Source organism: Crocodylus siamensis, chromosome 1, assembly GCF_052110815.1.
Source record: "Crocodylus siamensis isolate JL-2025a chromosome 1, ASM5211081v1, whole genome shotgun sequence".
Lineage (NCBI taxonomy): Eukaryota > Metazoa > Chordata > Crocodylia > Crocodylidae > Crocodylus > Crocodylus siamensis.
Window position 1 is genome coordinate 105,923,798 of NC_143395.1, and position 10,822 is coordinate 105,934,619.

At 46.1% G+C, this 10,822-nt stretch overlaps 1 protein-coding gene across 3 annotated transcripts in view; it reads right to left on the minus strand.

Annotated features, from left to right (window-relative positions):
- The window catches only part of HBS1L (HBS1 like translational GTPase), a 109,711-nt gene extending 99,132 nt beyond the window's left edge, over positions 1 to 10,579 (minus strand). For 2 of the 3 annotated variants that reach the window (XM_090039699.1, XM_090039681.1), the window contains exons 1-3: positions 10,398 to 10,579; positions 2,911 to 2,976; positions 406 to 543 (exon numbers count right to left, since the gene is read on the minus strand). In XM_090039699.1, the coding sequence (XP_089895825.1) occupies positions 406 to 543; positions 2,911 to 2,976; positions 10,398 to 10,440 (247 nt within the window). In that variant the 5' untranslated portion in view covers positions 10,441 to 10,579. The remainder of the gene's footprint in view (positions 1 to 405; positions 544 to 2,910; positions 2,977 to 10,397) is intronic. The other variant, XM_090039691.1, reaches the window with a different exon arrangement.
- Positions 10,580 to 10,822: the final 243 nt, after the last annotated feature.

Genomic DNA, 10,822 nt, shown 5'->3' on the forward strand with positions numbered 1-10,822 from the left:
GCATTTTTTTCTGCCTCTGTCCAGTTGGCAGTATCAGGGACATGCACCAGTGCAGAGCCAAGGGGCAGTGCATTTCTGGTAGCCTATCAGACTACTGGTGAGCTGGATCTGGCCTGTGGGCTGTATGTTTGACACCTCCTGGTTTAAAGGATGGTTATTACATTTAGATTTCAATATTTTTCATTTGAAATTAGGAAATGCTAAATTTTTAATTCTAGGTATTGTATTTATAAATGCATTTCCAGATAAGGTTATGCTGATCTAAATCATTGTGCAACTTAAGTTTCTCAGTTCATTGAATACATATAATTTTAATATAAATCTTTGAATCACAGAAAAATTCATACTTAAAATGTTGTAAACAGGATAACTTCTAAGAGAATGAAATTACTTTCCTACAGTTACCTTGATCAACTCCAGTTAGCTGATGATTAGATGTAAAATAACTGGCAGGTTCTTCAGCATCTTCATGCCCATATTCTTCTGCTAACGGCTCAGTAAGCACAGAGGGCTTGTCACGTCTTGAATAGATAAACTGAGCTGCTACAACATTAGTAAAAAACAGAACTTTTAAAATGTTTTCCCATTCTTCAAACACAAAAATCTAACTTCAGAGGAAAAACAGTTGATTTGGAAAAGAAAAAAATACAAATCTCATTTTAAACATATTATTATAAGATGTTGAAATGGGACAGTCACTGTCTAATAAGCAATTTTGGATGGTCCCTCATTATTAAAGGTGAAATGTCCAGGGAGAAAGCAATATCTATGCATCTCTGAATATCATGTACAGTTCTACCCAGTTCAATATTCAACCAAAATCACCTTATGCAGACTAAAAAAACTGAACATTTGTACGGATCAACATTTCTCACGGTTTGTTTGTTTTTAACCTGTGACCCAATCTTTATATTTATAATCACATCATAGAACCCTTTGCAGTGTTTAAACTAAAAAAAAATAAGTAAGCACTACCTAATTTGTTAAAAACCACAACAGTGTATGTTCAAAGTAACATTTATCTGTTTTTAATATTAATTCATAAAAGTTTAATTTGATGAATTCATCCATTTTTTCAGTTCTTAGGCTTCAATTTCTATAAATGTATGCCACAGTTCAACATACTTCAAGTATATGCTTAACTTAAAGACATGGGTAATCCAATCTCTAATTAACAAGAGCATAATCATTTGTGTGTGATTTATGGAAGCTGGACCTTAGTTATTATTCATAATTTTCAGTTTATAAAACATATAGACATAGGCAAAATAAACAGCCAACAGACACTCTGATTAAGTAAAATTTTGAACAAATATTCATTCTCTCGACTATGTAATATTTGTCCAGTCCTAGCATTTGTACTAATTCATATACTTTACAATTTCACACAAAAAAAATAGTTTCACATAAAAAAAAAAGTACAGGCAGTCCTCAACTTAGGCGTTGGGACTTATGGCAATTTGCACTTGCGGCACTCCACCATTTACACCCCTGTTATTACTTACAGCACTACAGGGAAATTTACAATGAGAAAAAGAGGGCAGCAAAACAAACATCCCTGGATCAGTTTCTCAAAAAGCCATCAAGTGGCCCTAAGTCTCCCCAACCTCTCCCCAAAGAAGCCCTTCTGAATTCCATGACCCTGATGAAGGTGTTCCTTCACACTCTGATTAAGTAAAATTTTGTGATTAGTTACTGTATTGCCCTGTTTAATCGATTCATATACAGTACACTTTGGAAAGCTGTGTACTGTACAGTGTATATCATTTATAGTTGATTAAATAGTTGATTTAAATATGGTGTTTATGGTCATTTCTATAAAAAGCTGGGCATCAGGCCCTCGGTCAGGAACATAACCCCCTATTATAACATTGTTTCTATGGGAAAATCAGATTCAACTTACATCGTTTTGACTTACGGTGCCTTTTCCAGGAACATAACCCACCATAAGTGCGAGGACTGCCTGTATGCATGATCTAGCATATACTCTAAAATCACTGAATGGAAAGAACAGATATAACAATTGTACAGCTATCAAAGGATATCAATATCCTGCTCCATCTGCATGATTCTGCATTTATACAAGAGTAGCAAAACTTCTCCATTCAGGGTCAAAGACCAACTTAGCTCACTTTCATAGATACTGGAGCACTCAGCATAAAAGAACCGAACAGCTGATGCAGCAGCAGCTCCCCATTTTTAAAGCAGATAAAATGTATGTTTTGTCCAAAGCCTTAGTTGCTGCAGCTATTTACATTTAAACAAAACAACTTTAAAAAAAACAACAAGGCTTTGCAAGCAGGTTTAAACATTTTTTAAATTAAAATCCTAACAGGGTCCCTATTTTGCAGGGACATACATCCCAGGGCAGATTTGTAACTTGTTGAAAAACTAAATACAGTTCATGTTTTGTTTTTTTAATTTGTCTAGGACACAAATCCACCAACAGTTCATTTAAAAATGAAAATGAGTTAATTTAATTTAAAAATAAGGGAAGGTGAACATAAATAATGTAAGAATGCCTGTGTGACTACTTACTATCTAAAACAAAAAAACATTGGCTGAGGGACAGAGAGTAGGTGGTAAAAGATAAGTATTTAGTGGAGACACCTATATGCCCAACTCCCACTAAAGTTAGAGGGGAGGGAAGTGCCTATTGCAAAATGCACAAAGTGGCAAATCTGCACCACTAGCTATGCAAGTATCTTTTAATGTTGCTTTGTTCTAGAAATAAATCTTTTAATGTATTGTAATTGCTACCCCAGTCCATTGTCATGCTGCACAGCCAACTTTGTCTTGGTTAACTCCTATTTTTGTCCCATAAAAAAGCCTTGTTCATATTCCCTGCCATGAACATTTATATGCAATTTATTCCAAGTGAGGATTTTATAGATAAACTTCTGGACTAACCTGTTGATGGAGAAATACAATAATCATCTTCTACTGATTGGCCATAAAGGTCTTCATCTTCAAAATCTAAGCAGCAAAAAAGCAAGAATTAGTCCACTCAAATTTAACCTACGTATATTTAAAATACTTGAATACCCTTTCTCTAGTCTAAGTATTCAATTGCAATATTGCAGAAATACAAAAACTAAGAGGTGCTGGCTGCAGGTCAGAATAACGATTTACACACTGGTGACATTCAACCAGCCATCTATTGGGCAACAAGGAAGAATTCAAGAACTTTCTTTAATGGCTCTTTTATACCTTAGTATGCTGGGAGCTAAAAAGTATTTCAGATATGTCCTCTGTTGGCTTCGGTGACTGTCCTCTCCTAGCTTCATGATACAGAGTATTCTTTCTTCACTCTTGATATAGGATTTCTCTTCACTCTTGATATAGGATTTCTCTTCACTCTTGATATAGGATTTCTCTCTGCATTTCATCTATAAATCCCTATGGAACTACAGTCCAAATCACACACAACAGTGGGATGGGATGGTGTTCAGAAAAGTTTACATGTGCAGGATGGATAGTTAGCTAATCCTTCTAGTCATCTCAGTTACTGTATTACTGGCAGTTATGAATGTGATCAGTTCTTTCTGAAGCTGTTGTCAGAGGCCAGGCATACTGAGTAACTGAAGCATAAGTTGGCTGAGGATGCTGGAGGGAGCACACAGTGCCCCCGGTATCTCCCAACCCTTGAGACGACAGCAGCAGCAACAGCGATTGGCAGCTAAGAGACAGCTGCAGCAATGAGAAGGTAAGCCAGGGGAAGGGAGCGAGCAGGGCCAGGTGTTGGCAATTGGGCCTGACCCTATTTAGCTGCACCAGGTGGGAGCAGTGCAAACAGGTGCACTCTTTAGGGGCACGCTAGAGTTTGCACGGGAGAGGGAGAGGGAGAGGGCGAGGGCTTGGAGGCCCAGGAGGCCCAGGAGTCACTTACCAGGGATCCCCTAGTGGGACAAGTTCCAGCTGACAAGCAGGGTTCCCACAGGGGGCAGGGCTGCAGGCAGACACAGCTGATTGTCTGATTGGCCTGGGAAATTTGAACTTGGGTTAAATTGGCCGGCCAGAGCAGTCAGCTGAGGACACCAGAGGGAGCACACGGTGCCCCCGGTACCTCTCAACCCTTGAGACAGCAGCAGCAGCAGCAGTGATTGGCAGCTAAGGGACAGCTGTGGCAACAAGAAGGTAAGCCAGGGGAAGGCAGCAAACACGGCCAGGTGCTGGCGATCGGGCAGGGGACTCTTTCCCTGCCTGACCCTATTTAGCCGCACCGGGCGAGAGCCACACGAAAAGGAAGCGCAAACAGGTGCACTCTTTAGGGAAGTGCCAGAGTTTGCACCGGGAGGCCACAGGCAGCGGAAGAGCCAACAGCGGCAACAGCAGCAGTCTCCAGGTAAGTGCATGGGGGTGACAGCATGGGAGTTGTCATGCAGAGTGCAGCCAGAGCTCCTGCCCCACAGCTGCCTCCTGGCCCGGGGACCAGTAAGGCTTCCACGCAGGTAAGGCTTCCTAGCTTAGTCCCTTGGGCTGGGGGGGAGGGGAACATGGAGGCGGGGGCTTCTCTCACCTGTCCCACCTGTGCCAGGATTGCGGCACTGGAGGGGCAGGTGAGAGAGCTCCAGGCCGAAGTGAGCAGGCTGCGGGGATCAGGGCCATGGAGGACGAGATTGACGGGTACTTTCTCTCTCTGCGGGGCCCGTCCCCTCAGGCTGTCGCCACCCAGGAGTCTGCAGGAGGCGAATGGAGGACAGTCACCTCCAGGGCCAGGCAGCGTCGCAGGCAGTGTGTAGCTGCATCAACTGTCACCCCAATACAACTGGGGAACAGGTATGCAGCCCTGGCAGCGCTGGAGGAGACTAGGCATGAGGAAGGGAGGAAGCCACGCCCTCATCCAGCAAGCCATCATCCATACCAACTGAGCATCATCCAGTGACCCAGAGGAAGAGACATTGGGTCATCATCATAGGGGACTCCCTCCTCAGAGGAACAGAAGGATCCATCCACTGCACAGACCCCAATGTGAGAGAAGTGTATTGTCTCCCAGGAGCCAAGATTGGGGACATCACGGGGAAAATCACTGACCTTATCCAGCCTTCTGACTACTATCCTATGGTCCTCATCCATGTGGTAACCAATGATGCGGCCTGGACCAGTCCGGACCGGATCATGGATGAGTACAGGGCTCTGGGGACCAAGTTTAGAGAGTGGGGGGCCCAGGTGGTCTTTTCATCCCTCCTCCCGGTTAGTGGACACCGTCAGTGGCAGAGCGCCTGCATCCGTGAGGTAACCGGCACCTCCAGAGTTGGTGTCGTCACGCCGGATTTGGCTTTCTGCAGCATGATCCACACTTCAGATCAGAGGGCGTCCTGGGGCGTAATGGTCTCCATCTCTCCCCCAAAGGTAAGAATTGTTTTCTTACAAGGTAGTTGATCTCCTCCAGTGGGCTTTAAACTAAGCTTGCCGGGGGATGAGGGATCCACAGGAACAAGAAAAAACTCAACCGGGTGTAGGACCTGCCCAGGTAAGAGCTCAGGTATATACCAAGGGACCAGTTGTCTCTCAGGTAGGGGGGAGTGCCCAGGGCTCCCACAGGGGGATTAAGCTGTCTCTTCACTAATGCAAGAAGCATGGAGAACAAGCAGGAGGAGCTTGCTCTCCTGCTTGCATCCTGCTTACAAGTAGTAAAATGAACCTGGTTGGCCTAGTGGAGACATAGTGGGATGAAATATTTAACTGGGCATTAGACCTATACAGGTTGTTTAGCAATAGGAAGGGGAAAAAAGGTGGGGGGGTTGCACTCTATGTTAGGGAACAATATACCAGTTCTACCTTCCAAATGGGACCAGAGAAAGGCTTAACTGAGACCCTGTGGGTCAAACTTCAAGAGGGGGAGAGGGATCTGGTGGTAGGAGTTTACTACAGACCACCACATCAGGAGAAAGAGCTGGATCTGGGATTCTCCAGGCAGCTTGGGAAGGCAGGCATGCAAAGGATGTTGTCACAGGGGATACGAATTAACCTGACATCAACTGGGAGGAGTAGTTGGCAAAGCCTAGCCACTCACCAAGGTTCCTGACATGTGTACAGGACCTACACCTCGTGCAGGAGGTACTCGACCCCACTAGGGGAAATGCCATACTGGATCTGGTGTTAGCCTCTGGGGATGACCTGGTGGGGGATGTGCTAGTACAAGGGAGGCTAGGGGACAGTGATCATGAAATGATCCAGTTTGCTATTCAGAGGAAGGTGGGAAGGGTAACTAGCACAGCGCAAATGCTTGACTTCAGGAAAGCCAACTTCAATGTGCTCAGCACAGTAGTCAGGGAGGCACTCAGAGCCCAGGGTATAACTAGTGTGGGGGTCCAGGAAAGGTGGTCCTTCCTCAAGGAGGCTATCCTTGGGGCACAACAGGATGCAATTCCACTGCGCAGGAAGGCGAGAAAGTCTAAGAAACCTTCACGGCTGAGCGGGGATACCTAGGCCGGCCTGAGGGCAAAGAAAAAAGTGCACTGGCAGTGGAAGCAGGAGGCAGGGACAAAAGAGAAGTACACCTCCCTGACCCGAGCTTGTAGGGATTTGGTAAGGGAAGCTAAAGCAGCATGAGAGCTTTGATTTAGCTTCTGGGATTAAGGATAACAAAAAGTTCTTCTTCAAGTACATAGGTAGCAAGAATAAGTTTTGGGGTAACATTGGACCCCTACGTGGAGAACCTGGAGAGGGTCCAGAGGAGGTCACTTGTATGGTTGGGGGCCTCTGTGCCCAGCCCTATGAGAAGAGGCTGAGGGACCTGAATCTCTCTTCAGTCTCTGCAAGAGGAGGCTGAGGAGGGATCTTGTGGCTACCTACAACCTTATCAGGGGCCACCAGCAGGGACTCGGGGAAAGTCTGTTCACCAGGGCCCCCCCTTGGAGTCACCAAGAACAATGGCCACAAGCTGAGGGAGGATAGGTTTAGGTTGGATATTAGGAAGAACTACTTCACTGTAAGGGTGGCCAGAGCCTGGAATAGGCTTCCCAGAGAGAGGTGGTGCTCTCACCTTCCCTGGAAATCTTCAAGAGAAGACTGGATAGGCACCTGGCTGGGGTCTTATGACCCCTCCCACCCCCAGTGCTCCTTCCTGCCCATGGGGGTCGGACTCAATGATCTGTCTAGGTTCCTTCCCGCTCATTGATTCTATGATAAAAATGCAGGGCTGGAAGGGATCTCAGAAGTTCATTTCGCCCAATCCATCCCTGACTAAAACCATCCAAATCAAATGGTTGTCCTGAAAACCTACTCCTGAAAATTTCCAAGGCTGGATATTCCACATCTCTAGGTAGCCTGGGGTCCAATATTTAACCACCCTCCCAGTGAGAGAGTTCTTCCTAATATCTACCCTAAATTTTCCCCAATACAACTTGCCACCTTTGCTCCAAGTGCCATCACCTATGGCCACAGAGGATAGTCTCTCTCTATCCTTGTTACAGCCACCCTTCAGGTCCTTGAAGCTATCAAATCTCTGTTCAGCCTTCTTTTTCAGAATACATCATTCTAGTTCTTTCCATCACCCAAGTCACGTTTTCCAGGCCTCTAATCATTTTTGACACACGCTGAACTATTTCCAAACTGTCCACATCTTTTTTTCAAGTGTGGGGACCAAAACTGGACAACATATTCAAGATGAGGCCTTATCAGTAATGATGAGAGTAGACAGATCGTGTCCCATGATTTGCAGTAACACTTCTTTAATACAACATTTTATCATTTTTCTTTTTTCACAACAAGAGCACACTGTTGGCTCACATCCAGCTTATGGTCTACTGTAACACCCAGGTCCTTTTCTGCAGTACTACAGCCTAGCCAGTTATACCTTAGTCTGCATTTGTGCGGGCAATTGTTCCAATCAAAGTGCTGGACTTTGTACTTGACCTTTTCATCTGATTGATTTTTGGATTTGGATTTCTCTATTTTGTCAAGGTCATTCTGAATCCTAGTCTTATTCCCCAGAGGGTCAGCAACTCCACCCAACTTGATATCCTCCACAAATCTGCTAAGTGTAAACTTAGTTCCGTCCTCCAAATTAAGGAAGATAGATATTCAACAATCCCAGAGTGAGAACAGACCCCTACTCAATACATCTTACCGATTTAGACACCAATCCACTAATGAATACTCATGGGGCACAATGTTTCATCCAGTTATATGTCTACCTTACAGTGCTTTCATCTGTCTATATTTACTTAGCAAACTGGTTTCAAACTCAATTGGCCTCCTATCCAGCATGCAAGGCTAGTCCAAAGCATGCTACACACAGTGTGCAAGTCCAGTCTGAGACTGGAAGGTGACATGGTAGGGCTCCACAGGTTAGATCCAGCCCACAGCCCATATCTTTGACACCCCTGACTTAGTTTGTTAAGGAGAAAGTCATGGGAGACAGCATCATATATAATAAAGTTAAATATCAAACAAATTTATGTATTTACTAATATTTAGTGAATATTAAAAGTTATTATGCACATTGTTTAAAATCAGCTTATATACCAAATGAGCAGAAAGTTGCAAATACAGTAGCCAAACGTTAAAAAAGGATTAGTAGCGTTCTGGGAAATGAAGGTCTCAATGATCTACCTTCATACTATGACTTGATACAGCATCACTGCTTTTGTAAAAGATAACCATGCCTGTCAGAATTATTTCAGCGTGTCAAAAAGTGGCTAAAAGAAGTGATTAAAATCCAAAATATGGCAAACTCTTTACATAAAGCAACTAAGTAGTAGTCGGAATGAAATACCATCATGGATTAGAAAAAGTTAATATGAAAAGAACAAATGATTGCATGTAAATAGTCAAAGATTAATAGTGCAGTGCTCCAATCTTCCATACTGGGGCTGGTATATTTAAAATATACTTCCTATTAAAAGAATGGGCCAAGCAGCAATGTGAAAAACTTTGCGCAATAAAGCAAAACGTTTTGCTCAGCCAAAACTAGGAGAGATCACAAAAGAAAATGAGATACCCAGCAAGTCTAAATGATGGGTAACACAGTGGTAACTAAAATCCAGATTCTGACAAACGTACCTTGGAAAGAATAATTTTAAGTACTTATATAACCACGGTGGAAAAAAGACCAGACATCCCAGTGGATAGTACAGAATACTAGATTTAGGAAAGGAATAATCAACAGCACGAATACAAAATGGGGAATGACCATTTGCAGAACCCCTTCAAGAGGAGCTAGAGGTTGTGGCAGAATAGGGATTAGCAACCTTTTGCCCCTGTGGGCCTGAATTTGAGATCAGGTGCCCTGCCACAGATTGCATATCTCCACCCCCAACTCACTTGCCCTTATTCTCTCTACAGATACCCTCTGCAGTAAGACCTATTTCTTGTACTGAGTGATAGTGAGAAAGTGGCAACTTGGCCAAGGAGGCAGGTGTTATAGAGGGAGCAGACAGCTTGGCACTGCAGTGTGCCAACACATTTCCTGTACTATCTCAGAACAGCCTGGAGCTTCCCAAGCTGGATCTAACATCTTCATAGGCCAATCCAGTCCACGGGCCATAGGCTGCAGCCTCCTAATGTTGACTCACATTCAATTTGTCCTCTACAATTTCATACAGCTGCAAAACAGGCCCAGCAACCGATTGTAAAAGCAGGTGCATCATATACAAAGAGATGATGTGCACAACAAATGCCGAGATTTCCTTGGAGCCTCAGAACAGCACAGACTTCCTATGCCTGAAGATGGGTAACTGTGCCCAAACGCTTGCCAAGAACTTTTTTCCATCTACTTAAAGAACCTTGCCTGCTGAGATTTCAAGAAGAAATTCACAGCCGGGGTCTTTCTGAGGTCTCTGCCATTTTTACTTCTCTGCAGGCAAAAGAAGACTATGCTGTGGCACTTGCCCAGCAGGACCTCAAGTTGAAAAAAAAAAAAAAAGTCAAGACAGAAAACGCAGACAGAATCTGAGACTGGGCTGTTACCAAAGGCTGCCTGAAAAACTAGGCCCCTGGGAACAGCCCCTGCCAATTCTACCTTGGGGATGCCACGCTACTGCCAGAAGGGCTTCAGCCATGACCCTCAACCCTGCTGCGCAAGCAACATCTGTCACGAGGTCCGGAGACACCCAGCTGGTGCCAGGGGAAAGCAATGGCACTGAGAGGAGACAGGAGGCTTCCCCAGACAGCGCCACGTGCCCAACCCGGGGCTGCCCCTACCCAGGTTCTTCTGCGCCTCCCTGATTACGTCACGGGAGGGGCGGGGCCGCCGAGAGGCTCGAACGAACCAGAACGAGGCTGACGGGGGGGTGGTGGCGACCCCTGGGCCCGCCGCGTGGGCCACCAGGGAGCCCCGCCCCCGCCCGCCGCGAAGCAGGGAAGGGAAGGGAAGGGAAGGGGTTGGGGGGGGGCGGCAGATGGGGCAGAGGTGGCGGTTGGGACCCCCCCGGGGCCCCAGCCCGCGCTACCTTCATCGTAGTTGTAGCCTCGGACGTTCCTGTGCCGCGACATGCCGATGGCGGCCGCCCCCGGGGCTCTCAAACGCGGCGGCGCTGGCAGCAGCAGCACCTCCCCCCCCTCTCGCTAGGTCGCCATGTCCCAGCCGGGCCTGGCGCAGGCGCAGAACGGCGGCGGCCGCCGAGCTGGCACGGTACCGGTACGCATGCGCGGCAGGGCCTCGCGAGCCAGCGCCGCTCTGCTGGCCCCACCCATCCGGCCCAACCGCCCCGCCCCACTCGCGTCAAGCCTGGGTAGTGTGGCGTGTACGGAGTTGTGCTGCGGGTCTCGCCCGTCCCCGAAACAGACAGTAGCAGCGCCCTTAGACCTGAGTGGATACGTAGAGGCTCTGTACGTGTCTTCACCTTGGCCATGTACTTGCGTTGTACATTATCTG